Source organism: Ammospiza caudacuta, chromosome 4, assembly GCF_027887145.1.
Source record: "Ammospiza caudacuta isolate bAmmCau1 chromosome 4, bAmmCau1.pri, whole genome shotgun sequence".
Taxonomy (NCBI): domain Eukaryota; kingdom Metazoa; phylum Chordata; class Aves; order Passeriformes; family Passerellidae; genus Ammospiza; species Ammospiza caudacuta.
The window spans coordinates 3,625,309-3,643,796 of record NC_080596.1 but is presented as its reverse complement, the minus strand read 5'-3'; the positions used below and the strand labels follow the sequence as shown (position 1 = coordinate 3,643,796).

The 18,488-nt window shown below is 40.8% G+C and overlaps 1 protein-coding gene across 2 annotated transcripts; it reads right to left on the bottom strand.

The window, feature by feature from the left end:
* Positions 1 to 189: 189 nt before the first annotated feature.
* On the bottom strand, positions 190 to 17,319 carry TMEM192 (transmembrane protein 192). 2 transcript variants are annotated; one of them, XM_058803757.1, is made up of 6 exons: positions 17,228 to 17,319; positions 14,208 to 14,354; positions 10,050 to 10,314; positions 7,986 to 8,120; positions 4,129 to 4,231; positions 190 to 1,805 (listed from the first exon to the last, which is right to left on the bottom strand). In XM_058803757.1, the coding sequence occupies exons 1-6, from the start codon at positions 17,267 to 17,269 to the stop codon at positions 1,682 to 1,684; spliced, it is 816 nt and encodes a 271-aa protein (XP_058659740.1). In that variant the 5' UTR covers positions 17,270 to 17,319; the 3' UTR covers positions 190 to 1,681. The 2 variants fall into 2 exon arrangements, with proteins under 2 accessions (XP_058659740.1, XP_058659741.1); XM_058803758.1 differs by lacking the exon at positions 7,986 to 8,120.
* Between the last annotated feature and the right edge of the window lie 1,169 nt (positions 17,320 to 18,488).

Here is an 18,488-nt window from a genome sequence, read left to right as displayed (position 1 = left end):
AGAAAGAAACATTACTCAGAAAAGGGAATAAAACTAAACTTAAAGATTCAAAACAAGTGTACAGCTTTCCTTGTTCGGCTAGTTTTAACTGCCCATACCACTGTGAGAACTTCAGCATAACAGAAAAATCTGCACAGATTGCCTGTTGGAACCAGATGTATAAGAGCTTGGAAATAACAGAATTCACACTCTTCCTTGGTTGCATTTATTGTGCATGAATTTCACAGTCACATTTTACTGCCTTTCATAGAAATGATATAAATTGACATACAGAGTCACATCAAAACCTGAGTTCTAAAAACAAATAACTTTATTCCATATATGTATACTATAAAACTCTGGCTGCATTTTCAAGAAACAACAGCTAAGGAGAACAGTCTAGTGTTGGATAGCAGCAAAGCCTCCAATATTTGTTTTCCTTTGAATGAGACAACCCCCATATTTGTTGCACACTAAACTGTCCAGGTTCTTTTAAAGTTGTGCCCTAACACCAAAGTAGGATGAATTAATTTTCCTTTCTTATATTCGACTACAAGACCATTCCTCTTAAGAGTCTTCTTCCCAGTTTTGATTAGTGATTACCATATCCCCAGAGAGGCATTGGCTTCTAAAATAGTTCTTTGTCTTCACTGGTAGACAAAATAGTACCCTGAAAAAAATGTTTCTTTCACCAGCCTTAATTCACCATAATTTAAAACCAAGATTTCTTGTTTCTTCAACTTCTAAAAGACCTTTCTGTCTTCTGCTGCTTTCCACTTCCCTACATACACCACTTCAACTTTTGAATCGAGATGCTGACTTTCTTGAAGGGCCAAAGTGTAGAGCAAGTATGTAACAAGCATTTTTGACAGTATCTTTAAAAGCATTCAACACAAGTTAGTTACCAGATCAATGGAAAAGCTCGTGCTCAAATATTTTTGCTTTGTTAGTTCAGTTGGCAGAGTAGGAGTCGTGTTACTAACACAAACTCATGGTAATGGGGTAGTCACCAGCCCTGAGGATCCCTCTTAAGAGCTTTAAAGCCAGAATTCTGAACAATTTCTTATCACAGCATAGGTGTTGTACCAAAATCTTGTGAGATTTACAGTTTTAGGACACCCACCACTTTTTTATAATCCCAAGTGAGATGCCAAATTTCTCCACTTACCTGACAAAGGAGAAAAGGAGACATCTAGAAAACAAGTACCTGCATTGGATCACTGAAGTAATCCACCCCTATCCCTGGAAGTAAAGAGAATCAGTGACAGAACACACCTAGTCTCAGCTTCAGCAATAGAAACTGCATATACATCCCTTGGAAAGTCAGATTTTTCTAGAGAACAAATTTGTATTCCAGAAATATAAAATACTTTGGTAGCCTGAAGCTTAATGGTTACATAGCAGTACAAAATAATAGCAACAACTGGGCAAAGTTAAACCATTAACTCAGGTCCAACTTTAACTTATGAGGAATTAAAAATCCTTGAAGCTGCAGAACTTTTTTCCAGAACTGATAATTTGCAGAGAGCCAGAGTGTCCAGTTCTAATAGGTTTATAAGTATGCAGAGCTTATCCTTCCAGCTTAACTTGTACTTCAAAATGTGAAAGATTTTTGAAGAGTCACATCTGTACAACCCAGTCTGGATATTACATTAATTTTACATTCCCCTCCAGAGCTCCAGCAGGAATTTCCCAAATGCTGTTAAGTTTTGATTTGCTGCGATGTTAACGCCAACAGTCTCTTGCTGAGCAGTGCATTGTGTCGCTGAAGATACTCTATTACATCTCCTTGCTTCTCAACTATCTCTTCTAAACTGGAATTCTCCCTTGAAGTAACAAAAGTAAATATGGGTTTCAGTAAATGACAGCAGCCTTCTAATATATGAAATATCAGAGCTAATTAACACATACTTAACAAGTTGTTTCCTTTAGTTTCATTTTTGCTGGGATCAATTAATTTTTGCAGGAAGAGGCAATTTACAACACCTATATGTCTAACTCTATTTTGCATGAGAAGGTAGGAAGACAAAGTCTGGCTAAACTTCATGCCATTTATACACAACTGAGTTACATATTTCCTGCTAGACAGTTATAGAGTGAGGATCTTACTGTTTAAGGAACCAAGACAGACAATATGCTAGAATTGTAGTAAGGAATGTGGAACCTTTCCCACACACATTAGGAAGCTTGTTTTGACCAGGCATAATGTTGTAGCTCAGCTGTGGGAGATCAAAAGCTGTTTAAGATAGAAATTGATTAACCTGAAGTAGCATACATTTTATGCTACTATATACAGCAATATCTGTCACATACCATGACAGCATCAGTACCAAAAAAACTGTGCTACTTCAGATCCACAACCTCGTGTACAACTACCCTTCTCCCTTAAGATATATCCAGTTTTCAGATATCTCTCAATTTAACTCCAATAGAAACACAAACATTTAAATAAAGCTCACTTAATTGAGGGGGGAAAGTAGAGAATTTTGTCAAATCTAATTGGGAATTTTTAAGATACAGCAAGATAAAATACCAATGCCTGAGTGCAGCCTCCTCTTTCCGTACATATTATTTCTTCTCAGCTGACTTGGGAATCTGCCCTCCTAGTACACTTGTGAGCATCTTAGTGCTGAGTAAGTTGTTCCCCAGCCTTACAGCATTTTGTAGAGGAACACTGCCCATTTCATAGTTCTTAGAAAGTGTTGAGAAGGATATTGAGTGGAAAAAAGCTTAGATCCAATTAAAAGGCTACTGTAGATAAACTGGGCAAAGTAAAGAACACAAGTTTTGTAAACAAAAAACTTGCAACATTAACCAGTAACATGCACTGCCAACTGAAGGCTCCTGATCAGAAGCTTAGGTTGCAGAGGTCATGATATTCAAAAAACATTCTTATAACAAGGTCAACTGAAGGGCTGACAGGATTCACTTTTCAATAGATGTTAACCCCCAAGGGAAAGAGAGTCAGAGTTGTATAGAGCTAAATTAAAATAACGGTTTTGCAATCAGTTCTCACAGGAAGTTTGCACTCTTTAATCAAAAATGAGCACAGTCTTTTCCTCAGCTGGTCATTGTTGCAGACACATTCCCTGGGCATTTGAGAATTTCTCAGGGGAGAAGATGAATAAGAAAGAAATGAGGCCCACCATGCAATCACCATGGTTTTTATATCAAAATGGAAGTCAGACATGGTATCAAAATTCAAGACAATTCTAAATCCTTCCTGTATCCTGGACACCTACTTCCAACTTCCATAAAAGCATGTGCATGCTGCATTTGTGATACCAGGGAAAGTCCCAAAGTATTAGTCATCTCTCATTACTCAACCTTTCAGGAAGGCAGCACATATAGAAGCAAGTCATAGTATATTAGAAAATCTCCAATTCTTATACAGAAATCCATAATCTTTTCAATTACTAGTTTTTATTAAGTCATACCAGACTGATTTCAGCAACTGGAAAATGACTGAGCAGATGGCAGGTACACAAAGAACAAATGAAAAATAAGTCTCAGTGCCTGGGACAGTCTCAGTTACTATTGGACAGCTTCTACTCTCACTGAGACCTTCTTTACTTCTTAAGTGCCTTCCACACCTTAAAAGTTCCTTCTGATACTCAAAATACATTCCAAATCCATTGCTAAAATCTCATGTCCAACTGCTGGCACAGAACAGAGCTGCTCAGTTTTCTTCTTTGTCTATCAACTGCCCACAATGTATCTCCTTCCTTAAAAAAAACTAGCTGAAGCAGCTAGGCTTCTGTAGGCCTGCTTTAAGTAACAGTGTAAGACAAGAGTATCTTTCCTTAAACCCCATATAAAATTAACTAAACTAGATTAAGCACAGCTATTTATAGTAAAGATTAATGTAACCAACCATAAATGGTCAAATCACCTCTATCCTTATGTTTGAGGATTTCTGTACCATAGTAAATTGTCATTTACTATGGAGGAAGTACAAGACTGCTGCATCTCATCTGTGCATCTTAAACGGGAGGCTTATGCATAGTTCCTTCAGAACTGTTATTCCCACCTCTGGTTTAACTGACAAGTTTAAGATTGCACGGAAGTCTAGAGGAAATTGTGCAATTCCATTCATGTTACCTATACACCACGGCTGAACACAGCACAACATGAATACAGAATTCTTACCTGAATCCAACTTCTGAGGTAATTTGACTAGGGTAGGCATACATCTTTTCTTCTTCAATTATGTCAGGTCTTGGCTTGGCACGATTGAAGTTGCTTATTTTCACTGCAAGAAAGCTTTATAAATTAGTTGGAAAGTGGGAAAAAAAAAAAAAAAAAAGAAGCTTTAACACCAGAGTCCAAGTTATAAAAATCTCTAACAGATGATCCTAAGATTACCTTAGGATAGGAGATGGAAAGACAATAATGGAATTTGAGAAATGGGAAAGCAAAAGCAGCCCTGAATGGGGAAGCTTGAGCATACTGCTTAACACCTGCAAAGTTTAATCTGCCACCTAAGAGAGGGTGAAACCTTAGTTGCCTTTTACAGGGTACCAAGATTCAGTCTCCAAGTTCAGGCAAAACTAGGTAACATGCCATAAAAAAATTGTAAGAAGTTTTGTACTGGTAGCTGATTCAGAACTTCCAGCTTAAGCTCTTCAATACATACTACTTTAACTAGACTAGCTGCAGTGAAGCAGCAGCTTGTTTGCCTGCTCAGACAAGGGCAGACTTGCTACAGAAAGCCATTGTGAACCAAGCAGCCTTGGCTATCAAACCCACAAGTCATTCCTGGGCACCTGTGAATAAAGTTTAAGGCTAAATTTAACAGATGTATGGGTGGGACAGGTGGGAAAAGTTATAGGCACCCTCTGCATTATTTCAAAAAGGAAGCTGAAAATATTTAAAGCCATTCAATGTCAGATCCTGATTCAGAGAAAATATCAAAATATCCAGAGTATGCATTTGGGACTCTGCAGTTAGGGTTGCTTGTGAAACAATGCATCTAAAGCCACAAAAAAACATTACAGTGCAGCTCTGTGAGAAATCCACACTACTGTAACAGAGGAGTGTCCTTACAAGTCAGTACTAAGGTTTATTACAGGCCACCCTGCTAAAACAATGCTGAGACCCTCCAGAGGTTAACTACGAGTTAGGCTCAAAGGTTAGTTATTTCTATGACGGTATTTCTCTACAAATAAAACCACAAAGGAATGGACATGGAATTCTCAACATGTGTTGTTTGTGGGAATGTTGGTCTTGTATTTAAGTGATATTAGAAGTATGTGAGAAAGTAATTAAATACATATATTTAGTAAGTCATTTAAAGCTTTACTCCCTATCCTAGCAGTAAAAAACTTAGAATAGTAAGCTGACATTTAGAGCTGTCTGTATCGTACTTCATTCCATGCACTTTTACCTCACTTGAATGATTTATATATGTCAAGTCCATTATAGGTCAGTCACAGCAATTCCTTGTAGATTTCTGAATCTCTGCATCCTACAGCTATATATACACACACTGCTGCATGGAGACAATTTTAAGGAAGGCAGTAGTCGTTCACAGGACATTGTCTATCATATAATTCATAAACAGATCCGACAAGTAAGAGAAGTACCTAGAATTACAGTCATGTATTCCTGACTTGTGAGACAGAATTATTTAACAGAAAATAAGTCAGGTACATGAACCTTCTACAGATAAGCATTTATGTCTCATTCTTATAGCTAAATAATTACCTCACTGTGATGAAACAATATGTAAAATGGTTCTGCCTTCTCTCCAAAATTATACAAAACTAATACAAAAAAGGGTGGGCCAGTAGTTTTTAGTGTAAATTTACCTTAGTCTCCCCATTGTTGCTCAGCTGATACTATCTTAGCGGTATCTGCTAAGTGCTTGCCTTGAAGAGGGGAATTCTAAACCTCGGTGGAGCCTGCCCTTAAAACTATCCCATTAAAGAAGCATGGTGCTTCCACCCAGTCACATATTCTGCTCTAAGAGAAAAAACCCACCTGAATATCATTATTACTACAGATTCTCAGGGTACTTCCAAAATTGTCCAAATACATTTGTTTTGCCTCAGTACAGCCTTAACTTGATATTAAAATGTTGAAATTTTAAAAGTTGAAATTTTAAAAGTTGTTTAAATATTACCTTAAAACCCACCAGTACAGATAAGACAGACATGCAAGCACTCTCTCACCTTACCTCAACAAGCATTGGGATGGAAAACACAAAAACAAATTACACTGCTCTCTGGAAAAACAACTTAGGGTGACTGGAAGTCATCCTCATCTTGCAGCAGGTTAAAGTCACATAAAAATTAACCCTAGCTTTGTACAGCAAGCTTTAGAGAATGAATTTTACATTGACTTGGGGCTGCTCAAGAGATAAGGCAGCTGTTGGTAGAACACACTGTCTTACTCCTTCCCAGCAACTTAACTCTACCCCTTAGTATCAGGATTCACTGGACCCTTCTCCAAGCCTCTTTGAGCTGCAAAGCACAACACTGCACCCCTTCCTTACAACTTCCTTGTATCTACATTTATTTATTAACATGTTAGATAGTTTTGCAAAGTTTAAAGACAAGTGTTTTATCAAATCGTTGTAAGTTACACCAAACCTAAAGCCGACAACCTTACAAACCAACAGTGATAGCACAAACATGGTTAATGAATTTGAAGGTCACAGGGACTGGCATAAGTACAAGTCAGGAAACAATACCCTTTTGGTGACAAAAAAGCAGAAAAATAGTTTGAGAGTTTTTACAGAAGCACAAGCTCAGACTTTACTACTATGCAGGTAATCTTTCTTGCACTTATCCTTTTTGGTCAAGGTGAGAGTCACACAATGCAGTTCCTTGAGCTCCAGGAGGCCTCAGGGCTAGGAATAGCATTTCTCTGGAATTCCTGACATCCTATTAAAGTTTTACAATTTATCTCTTATTTCCCGAGTTTCCCAGGAAAGTAAGTGTGCGTATGCAAAGAAGGGATGATCTCCAGCATTCTTGGAATAGTTTTACAGCACTGCCATGATTGCTTTCCCTCATCACTGCCTTTACTCTTCCAGAGGACAGTCAGTCTACTGGAGCCACACTGGGCCATTGAGGGGAAAGCCTGACAAGTCTGCAGCATTCAGGCTTCTGCACACTTGTAAGACAGATATATTTTAGTGCTGGGACCTGATTTCTTGGCACATTTTTGATGCTGTTGCAGGAGAGTCAGAATAGGTTTTATTTCCTAGATGAACAAGCTACTTGGCAGTATTTCTCTCTGTGCCATTGCATTACTATGAACACACCAAAGTTTTCTTTTAAGCATTTACTTATCAGCATTTTCGATAGCTTTGCAAAGTTTAAAGGCAAGTGTTGTATCAAGTCTTCATAAGTTATACCAAACCTAAAGCAGACAATCTTACAAACCAACAGTGACAGCACAAAACAAAGCCTCAAAGTTTTATAAAGCACTACAGTGTTTTTATATGATCACAGCTTCCAAAACCCATGCATCTTTTATATATTCATTAGAAGGAATCTTCAATTTTAGTGTCAAAGAGAAACTGAAGCCTTTGGGGTGGGACCAGGGAAAGAGGAAGAGGCTGAAAAAGGCACAATCACACAATCAGCTATGAAAACCCCACATGTAAATCTCGGACACGGTTCTGACTAAGCCAGATAGCTCTTACTGCTTCACAGCTTGTGGTGCATGCATTTGAGAAACACTGATAAACAGACAAACCTGCTCACAGGACACTTTGAATCAATTAGGCATTTATTGCCACTTCACTGGATTAACAGCTTTGAGATAACATGGAGCTTTCATTTAGCAGCCCTTGGAACCAAATCAAGCCTGACAACCTTTCCCAATTTGTTTTGGATTTGCCTTAGTTCTCCTTCTACAAGCACAGAATCGTTTTGTATTTATAATGATAGTTAAATGCCTCGGGGTACCACAAGTGAACTACTATGAGGGCAAACAAACAGCTGAGTACCAGCTCTAATGAATGTCACAAAGAAGGCTAAGCTTGCCTCTCTCACCTGTGTAAATCACTAAGCATGTCAGGGAACTAATCATCTCCAGGCTCAGGACTCCCAGGATAAGATACAGGTACACTTTGCTGTGATCAGGAAAGGAATGCTGCACTGACAGAATCAAGAGCAGGGCTGTATTACCTAGAAAACAAATGTTATATTTTAAAGATTTACTAATTTTATTAGCTATTGAAAATTAATTCATGCTTTCTCATGCCCAGTATCTGCATTAGGCTGCAACACTTCAGTAATGCTTTTCCATTTCACACCATGCCAGCCCCTTCAGCTAATTTCCTTAACGTGCAAGCTTATACCTGCTGGCAGCAAAATGAGGTCTCATTTCAGCACATGCTTGTCATGGTAGACAATTAGGAGTTTTCTTACAGATTCTTCTGACTTAAAAAACAAGAGTGGAAGAAACACACTAGAAATACCTAAAATAGGTACATGGGCTTAAAGTGTTTCTGACTTTGATGCTATTCATCTTACTCATTCTTTCAATTCTTAAGAGATCATGCAAGTCAGCTGAAAATGAGGGAGTATTTTCCTTCAAGTAGTGGATTTAAAATACATTTAAATTAGGCTAATAGAGCAAAAAAACCCAAAAACCTTAACACCTTCCTTTCAAAGCCAACTTACATATGCTTCCACTTGCTATTATCCTAATACTTTAACATAACTGAAAGTTTAATTGAAATTACTACAATTAGTCAAGGAGAAAAAATTATGAGTTACAGGTCTAAAAATCTTTTCTGATACTGAGTGTGAAGTGTTTTCTTCCTTCCTGTAAAAATGTGTCAGACCAGTGTCTGGATAAAGAACTAAATTTAAAAAGACCATTAATGTAACTGGGGAACTGTGCAGTTCTCTTTCCTGCTGTGTCAGTCAAGTGAAGGAAGTGGTATGAGCAGTCATTACCATGGCAGGAAGCTTGCAATAATGGAAGAACTACCTTCTGAACAACACATGATCAAAATTCTACAGCACACACCTGATTGCATCTGAACGTTCACAAATACCCAGAGTTTGTCTAGTAGGGAGAAGTGGGCTCCATCTAAGACTGAAAGCAGGGCAAAGCATTGCCAATTACTCTGCAACAGGCAGAAATAATCCTTTTACATCATTAAGCCTCCTGTAGCCTGCTTTTGTCACTGCACTCCAAACACTTCTACATCTTCAGAGCTCTATCTAGTGGCCAGAGCCTGAAGTGTTGCACATTTATCAAGATGACTAGCTCTTTTAGAGAGTGTGAGGAAAGAAAGCTAGATACCTATACAGAACAGGACCATTCACTTATTAATTCTGGTGAAAAAAAGATCTACTCCAGGGGGGAGGTGGGATTATAAGAGGCAAAAATACTGTAGAAGGCATTGTTCTGCCCTTTTTCCACTGCTATTTGTAGGGAAAAATCCCCTTAAGATAGATGGATTTCAGATCTGAAAGTGATTTGTACAAAAGCTTCACCACTTCGGTGCACCAACACTTTACAGCTAAACTTGCCAGAGATGTAACTTAAAAATATAGTTAAATGTTCTACACACCACCTCTTGTCCATAGAAAGGAGAGAAAGGTAGTCAGATACGAAGCTGAATGTTACACATCCTCTGTGAAGGTCAGAATATGGGTTATTGCACTGAATTCAGAGAGCTGTTGGGCAACAAGCAATTCATCTGCTTCTATGTGGATTGCTGAGCTTGAAAAGAGAAGAGCAGCACACTTCCTGGAAGGACAAGCAGGCTTACCACATATCCAACCAGACAAATGGATATGCAAATCAAATCACTGAACTGAACACTCCCTGGCTGAAGACAAATGCTAATGGCTAAATGTTTTACTCAACCTCACAATGTGAGCGTTTTTGCACTACTAACAGTTCCTTACAACCTGCATCTGGCAGACCAGAAAGATCAGTACATGAGTTCATCTGACTAAAGGATAATTTTTAAGAGCTCATAGGCAGGTTCTTAAAAGTTCATAATACAGAATACACAATTATATATAACCTGCTCAGTCTTTTATTGTGCCAACAGTTTAAAGCTTTAGATAGAAAAAACCCCAAGTTCACTTCACCTGTGGCATGTATCAGCAGTGGAAGCCTTTTCAGATGCCTTGTTGATCGGTATATGGAGAAGTAACCTCTTCTTCTGACTCTGCTGTGGTGGTGCTGCACGAATCGTTCAAAACAGACATGCAGAACCCACAGAACCACTTTTGCAATTATTATGACAGTCTGCACTTTAAGTGGGTGAGTGTAGTTTCCAGGGCACTTATCTTGGTTTGGATTGGGGTAAGAACAAAACATAGCTGCTAAAAATGCTAGAACAACAAAAGCAACCTGGAAGAGAAAGGAAGAGAGAAAAATCTTTAAAGTCAACTTTAAAGAAAAATCTTTAAAATCAATTTAGCTATATACATGAAAAAACCCCTGAAACACAAAGCCAGGATTATGTAGTTAATTCATTATGCATTACTTTCTGAATTGATTTTATTAGAGTTGAGGTAACATATAAAACATTAGACACTTGCTACAACCACTTCATGTCACTCTGGGAATATACAGATGACTGAAATTGCTAAGCAGTAAGACTGAATTCCAACAGGGCAAGCAGTCTCCAGCAGAACAGAGCTGGTAATTGTCACCCTTCCAAGAATTTCAACTAAATCAATTTCACTCTTCCTTGAGTCTTCATAGTGAATTTATTTCATTTCTAGACCCTCCTTACTATGCCTTTTTACTTTAAAGAAAACTTGATTTATGCTCCTAGAAAAGAGAAATCACATCTTTTTAAGACCCATTCAATTACACTGAAGAGCCTGTCCCACAGAGCAGTATTATCTTATCAGTACACTCTATTTCCTGAAACTGACATCTCCTGAAATTGACATTTCCTAAGTGAAAATCAACACTTTCCCACAGCCACTGAAGATCATCTCCAGGTTGACTTTAGAAAAGTAAATCATCAGAATAACTTAAAGTGAATTATTAGCACTGGGTAGGCATCTTTGCCAACTCGTAATCATTCCTTAGTATAGTTACCATCATATTTTTCCATTTTACCTTTTTACTTATGTCAGAAAAACCAGACAGATTGTCAAGAGTGCATATATAGCCAGACTGTGTATATACTTATCCTTTCAGACTACTGCCATTATGCCATAACTTTTCCTGTCTTCTAGACTCCTCTCCAAATTTTCAGCATCAGCAGTGAACATTAGCAATGTTTTGGCCAATTAGAAAGCAAAGCTGAGGATGCATATTATCTGTAGTGTATGTATACACACAGGGCTTTCTTAATATTTATAGAGTTTTGTCACAGAAAATGTTTTCTCTACTGTGATCATTCAATGAACAAGAACAACATTATACTTTCTCATCCTGGTTCATTCTATAGAACAGGAATACTTTTAAAACAGAACTGTAAAGAAAAACAACTCCCACCAATACAGAAATAAATGGGGAGCTACTAATATACAAAACACAAAGAAATCAATTTATCTAAGGTCTATAAATGATTTCTAATACTCTTAGCTTAAAAAAAAGTGTCAGATGTTCTGCATGTCAAAACTGACAGAAGCAGCACATCAGAACTGAAAACAGATGAAAACACCCAATTTGTCTCCCTACTTAGTTCTATGAGTATTTAAGATCCCACTACTCCCTTTTCACCCTCTTGAACTTACAATTCCTATTTTTGTACTTTCCTCAAGCAACACTCTTCACAGAAATTAACTTTTCAGAACCATTTAATTACTCTTGAGACAAGCTGCCCTTAGCCTGCTCAGGTTGTGAGCAATTGGGAAGGGAGCAAGAAAGGGGAGTAATTTTCACACAATTGTCAATACCTAAAAAAGACTTGACACAGGACAGATAGAATAGAAGGTGGAAGAAAAGAAACTCAAATCAAAATAGGAGTGTACCCTCCATTATCCCTAAGACCATTACTTCAAATACAAATTAAATACCATATTATCTTGAGATAGGGCTAAGTCGCTAGATTAAGAAGTTAAATAAGAGGCAGGTTTATCATTTGTTTAATCTATTATTTTACCACCTTCTTCTCTTACAAAGTTAAGAATAATTCAGCTATTTTATTTGATCTGTTTGCTGTTTGGTTTGCCATTTTACAGTAGTGATACAATTAGTCCTACTTCTTCCAGGTGTTAGGAATACATTTCAGTAAAGAAAAAGGCTATATTAAACTGATGCAAGCAGGAATGACCTAGCATTGCATCTCTACTAAACTACTACAGCAGTGTATACAAGAGGAAACAGGAAGCTGGCATTTAGAGTGGTATTTATTAAATATGTTTTGCTTGCATTGTCAGGCAGTTTAATAATAGGTGTTTCACCCCACACATATTTTTACATAAAAAGTTATTCTTATAAAGAGTAGTATTTAAGTTCCATTTTGTGTATGTGCACAGACAGAATAAAAGAAAGAAAAGATTAATATAAGGAAATTATTTCTAGCCAGTACACTTCACATTGCTCTCCAGCCTCCTGATGGGAAGCTTTCAGAAAAGCAAGGCTTGGCAAAAGGAAAGGCACTCAAAAACCCAGTCCTACCACAGCCCAGCACATCCTACCCACTTCCAGAACTGTATGTAACTAGGCAGCTGCATCACAGCAGCTATTTTGCTACCTAACTCCACTTCTTGGCACAGGAAAGTGGAGAAGAAATACTCCAAGTTACACACAAATTGCTTTAGAGATGTATTACAGCTCTCCCACATAATACCATGATGACTTAACTTCTCCAGGACTTTTACCCCTTTGGCAGGCTGTGCATCAGAAGCTACCCTGGCCACTCTCCACATTCCACAAGATTAATGCACAGGGGAAGGATATCCAATTGTTTTGCCCACACATCTTTGCAGTGAGAGAGCCAGTGCCACTCAAGGTAACAATTATAATGCTGTTTTGCCGACAGAAAAGGATACTTCTCCATTTTGCTCCAAAAACCAACTGGTCACTGAAGCAGGTTCAGCAACAAGACTTAACCTATGAAATGACATGTTGACAGATGCCACAGAAGTTTTCCCATTTCACCTAACCACCATTTGCAGGAGAGAGGAAAAAGTGGGAGGATAATAGGCAGCAGTTTCCTAGGATCTGGGTGACTGACATTTGGCTGCATTACTTATGGTAGTAGGAGGAACATTTCTTGATACTACTACAAGGCCCACAAAACAGCTACTCCTAAAATTAGAAGGCTAAAGCACATTGAACAACTGCCCAAAGAGAGACCTTAGAGGCTGGTATGTGCTTTTCAAGTCCTGGCAGAGACCATGTTTTCAAGAGCACTGGGCACTGCATTTTGTGTTTGAGATCTAATGAAGCCCTAAAACAGCTCGCATCCCTGGTACTACAGAATCACAGAATTTAGGTTGGAAAAGACCCTTAAGATCACCAAGTCCACCCTTTACTTAAAACTACCACATCCACCACTAATCCATGTCCCTAAAACACATGAAAGTGACATTTCAGCCGGATCTTAGGCTCTGAGCTCCTCAGCCTTCCTTCTTCATATCTGGTTGCCACACACTCACAAGCAACAACAAGCCTCTTCAGCTTATCAAGGAAAAACTCATTACTAGGCAGGACTCTGCTTCTGTCTACCAGCCTGCATAAATGCCTAGATACTGTTTAGTATTTATGCTTTTTGCTCTCAACCTCCAGAAGTGAGAGCAGGAAGTCATATTTGGATTACTTTCTTTCTCCATCCACTACTATGCAACACCCCTCAAGCAAGTCCAGCTTTAATTGTTTAGCTACCTTCTCTCTGAAATTAGGTTTGCTCTCAGAAGGCACAGCATGAAAATTATCTCAGCCCTCTATAACTAGCATAGCACTTCAATATATTATTTTTAAATAATATTATTTTTAAATTACAATAATGCTGTAATTTAATGCTATTTTTAAATTACAAAAGGCAATAATATAATTCTTAAATTACACTTCCAACAGCACAGAAGAGCTACTATTTAAAATGCTCTTCCTCCTAACAAGATGCATCACAGCACCAACAACAAGAAGGCAGAAAGTATTTGATAGCATACACACTATCAAAATTGATTGGCAAAGTGGACCTCACTGGTTTGGAAGAACAGCCAGTGTATGCAATTCACTGTCATATCATCCCAATTCTGTCACATGAACAGTGGATTCTGAAAGATTCAGAAGAGAGATAGCAAGTGTCTTAAGGAAATCATGCTTCTTAAACTTACATGTATTAGCAACAAGAAATTGCCAAGGAGAACTGCTGGGATAGCATGAAATCTTGGCCTCAGCTGGGAATGCAATGTATGAGATGAAATGAGTGGTGCATCCAGTAGAGGATCATCTTCCAAACTCTGGGTTATTTCCAAGGAGCCCTGGAACAGAAGGGGAAGGCAAACAATAGCAACAGGTAAGCTCTAAAAGTAAAGTACAAAGGTTCAGGAATTTCCTCTTAGCAAATCAAGCCTTGAGGGGGAAAACCCCCACTAGGTCAATATCTTGAAAAAGCTCTTAAACTCCAGGTAAACGCTCATCCCATCTTTATGTGAGAACTCACATCCCTGAGAAATCCAACACTAATCTACTTCCTAGAATCACACTGAGCCTTCAGGAACTTCAGTTTTTAAAGTGTAATACAAGTATCTGAGCTTCAACCCTGAGACGTCAGAAGCATCAGTATACTTATGGGGAAAAGTGATAACGTCTTTCTCACATGCTTTATACAGGTACTGCAAAACTCTTTGTTGTTCTTACTTTTGTCTGACTACAGTTGGAGGCAACAACAAAGTTGCAGTGTAACAGTAACAATTTTGAGTATTCAGCCTCTGATACTACTGACATGTCAAAACACCTGCAGCAGTAACTAGAGCAGAACTCGGGCAGGAAAGAAGCACCAGCTCACAGAGGGAAGAAGGTGCTACCAAGTGGTGAGCAAGACATTCTTTGCCTAGACTACAGAGAATGCAGCCTGTCTGTGTCACGTTGGAGCCAAGCATTAGTTCTTGGACTTCACAATCAGCTCAAATATAGTTTTACCTTCTACTTAGTAAAGGACACTAAGTATGGGTGGAGGGAAAAGCTTTGGACAAGGAACTTGCCCCATACCTATGCATCCCTTCTCCTTTCAGGCCAGGACAAGGTCATTAAATACATAGTAAGTGGAACATACACGAGGTACTACAATGGCCAAAACTGCTAGAGTTTCTCCCTTAGCATCCTGTTACATCCCTTGCCTCAGAAGATGAAACAGCTCAAGATTTCCACTCAAGTTTTGACTGCTGATCTTCATGATACCAACCACAGCCCAGAACAAGAAGACAAGGGCAGACCCTATCCCACTCCAGACTTCTGATATGTCAGGTTTCACCAGGCCATTTGCTGATTTATAAACTCAGGACCCTCTGCCATGAGAAAAAGCAGCATAAGCCTCAAGACAAATGAAACATGCCATCCTTCTAGACACTAGCATGGGAAGAGAGGGATTACACCTAGGTTTATACCTCATGTCAATGAGGACAATGTGATTGTCTCCCCAGAGTTATTTCACCTGCAGACAGCTGCCTACAGTGAAGGAAATCGTCATCAAGAGTTATTTCAGTCAACAAGCAGTTATATTTTAGAACTGTGAACACTACATCTGCCCTGCCACACAGGAGTGTGAACAGAGCAGCCTCAGCTATTTGACAGCTTTTAATTAGCCCAGTCTTTGACTGAAAATGACCCCTACTGAAATACCTGCCTGGTAAAATTACCGTTTACTGCACATCTTAATGTCTACAAATGGCACTCCTCTTTTGGCACTGATATAAAATCTAGAAGCATGAGAGCAAAGATGCCTTCTAGCCCTCCTTTGCCCATTTTCACAGGCCAGGTGTAATTTTAAGCTCTGAGAGCAAGGACCAACACTCCATCAGCCAAGGCATCTCAACTAATTCTTTAGATTTCACATCAGTAAAAAAACAATTACTATGAAGCTGGAGAGACACTGGAACAGTTGCCTGGTGAAGCTACAGATGCCCCATACCTGGGAGTGTTCAAGGCCAAGCTGGGGCTTTGAACAAGCTAGCCTAGTGGAAAGTGTTCCTGCCCATGGCAGGGGGGGTTGGAAATAGATCTTTAAAGAACCTTCAACCATTTTATGATCACAGAATCAATAGTGGGGTTAACAGCTCACATCTCCCACAAACCCAGCAATTCTTCTTAGGACAATAACCTTTGTCTCATGGGAACAAACAATTCCCCATTTCTGCATTTCACCACTCCCTCATTTCCATGACGGATCAGGGCACTCCTTCACAGACAAAGCTTTATCAGAGCTTTGACCATGCTACTTTCTCACAAGACTGGCTACAGTCCATCTTTGTCTCCTAAAATACAGCTAGTATTAGGAAGCACTAGATTACATAATCTATTCAAAGAGATTTTATTACAGACAACATGGAGAGGAGGGGAATTAAACCATGGGACATGATGATCCCATGCAGTCAATCTGACATAAAGAAAACCCAGTAAGCGTCCTTCCTTACTGGAGCAAACACTGGTTTCATTTAACTAAGATGAGCCACAGCCACAGTTGGCAAAAGCCAAAAGGCCTTAAATCCAGACCTGCTTGGCACTGCTGCTGAGCACAGGTTAAAGCTTTGGCCTCCTGGCTCCCTGATCCAGCATGTGACCGCTGCCACAGCAGCCCAGCGCCTGCAGGAGGAGGAGGGCAGGCAGGAACAAGCCACAGCCAGCAAGCCTCGCCCACGCAGCCTTCCAGCTGGGGCGGGGAGACACATTCAAACAAACACAGAAACGCCGCGCTCATGCCAGCCAACAGCACGTAATCCAGAGATGGCACAGACGGGATCCGCTTGTGGAAAAATAACCCAGAAAGCCTGAAGGAGCCACACGAGCAGCCCCGATTAGAGGTTAATAACCTCGACTAAAAACAAGCCCAGGCCCAAATGCCTCGGGGATATTTCAAGCCCGGCTGGGGAGGGGCAGCGCGGGGAGCGAGGGGCCGCGCCGGCCTCCGCCCTTCGCACAGGGCCACTGGGGACAAGCCTGGGCCGGCGGGCGCCCCCGGAAGAAGCAGATACAGCCTCGGGCTCCCGGACGGAACACAGCCAGGAGGAGGCGGAAGGAAAAGACGGCACGGAACACGAGGCGCTCGCCCGGCGGCGCCCACCCTCAGCGGCAGCCCGGCCGCTCACCCGGGCGGGGTCGCCGCGGCCGCGGCCCCGCTCCCGCCCGCCGCGCTCACGTTGTCCAGGTCCTGCCGCCGCCTCCCCGCCGTCAGCGCCATCGCCGCCTCCCACCACAGCCGCCCCGGCGGTGTTTAATGGGCGACCCCGGTGCGGCCCTGCCGCCACGGGCAGCGCCGCCGCCCCGCCCCGCCAGCAGCGCCCCCGGCCGCCATTGGGCCCGCGCCGCGCCAGCGCCGCCCCGGGGCGCGGCCCGGCCGGCGGAGGGGCCGGGGCGGGGACCGATTCTCGGTATCGGGCCGAGCTCCGGTCCCGCCGCCCCGGCACAGGTCCGTGCCCCCAGCCCGCCCTGGGGTGCCGCGCTGCCCCGTGGCCGTGCTCGGTGCAGTTGTCTCTCAGCCCGCGCCTGAATTCCAAACGGAGAGCGCTTAGAGCAGGCTCCGGACTGGCGTCCCTGCGGGGCCGCGGCTCGGGGGGCAGTGCTGGGAGGGGAAAGCGCCCCGGTAGCAGGTGGTTGGCCAAGGTGTGGGGTAAAGGCAGCGTGGTGCTGGTGCCAGCTTGCAGTGAAGAGTGTTTCCTCACCTCCGATTGGTCTTGCGGAAAGCATGGAGTCTATGCAGCTAGTTACTGTTTCCAGTGGATCTGGTAACCCCTTCAGATCAGAAAAAGTTTTAGCATTCATGAGGCACTTTATACATTTTCTAAGTTATTTTTGGCCCCTTTGTATATTTTGGGAAGAAACACGTTTTCTTTGAAACGTGTCCGTGGTAATTTCATTTTCTAACCCTTTGTGATCACACTGAGACAGACTGTGGCCACTGACAGTGTCCAGACTACTCCCTTATGGATCTCTCTCTTATTGGCATTGACAGCCTTGTGTATTCTGCATACTCCTCAACCACTTAGTTGTGCTTAGTTATTATTTGGTAATTTTTGTTAGCCTCTCTGACATTTTTCAGCTATAACCTCTCTGAAATGAGAAGGATCAGAATGACACACTGTTCAAGCATGTGCAAAGTATGAATTTCCAAAGCATCATATTTGTTATCTGTTATGTACTCTCTTCCTCTGCTAATGTTTCTTAACCTTCTGTTTGTTCTTTATGAACGTCCCTTAAGCTTCAGTTAATGCTAGTGAGGCCTCTGAACAGGATCAAAGCTGTTAGAGGGGTCTGAAAGCCAAGTAAGATTGTATCCTCTCCAGGTTGTAATTGTTCTATGTGTACTATTCAAGAGAAGCCAGGACTGTCACCCTGAACAGCTGCAGTGGCTCTGTCTCTCTTGAAAAGCATGTTGAAGTGCCAAGAGGTGAAAATGCTTT

Excerpts from the sequence above, each read along its gene's own strand:
- TMEM192 (XM_058803757.1), bottom strand. The coding sequence starts at position 17,269 with ATGGCGCTGACGGCGGGGAGGCGGCGGCAGGACCTGGACAAC. Across the intron at positions 10,315-14,207 it reads ATTTCTTGTTGCTAATACAT|GTTGCTTTTGTTGTTCTAGC; the intron begins GTAAGTTTAAGA and ends TTTCTCTTCCAG. Across the intron at positions 4,232-7,985 it reads ATGCTTAGTGATTTACACAG|TGAAAATAAGCAACTTCAAT; the intron begins GTGAGAGAGGCA and ends GCTTTCTTGCAG.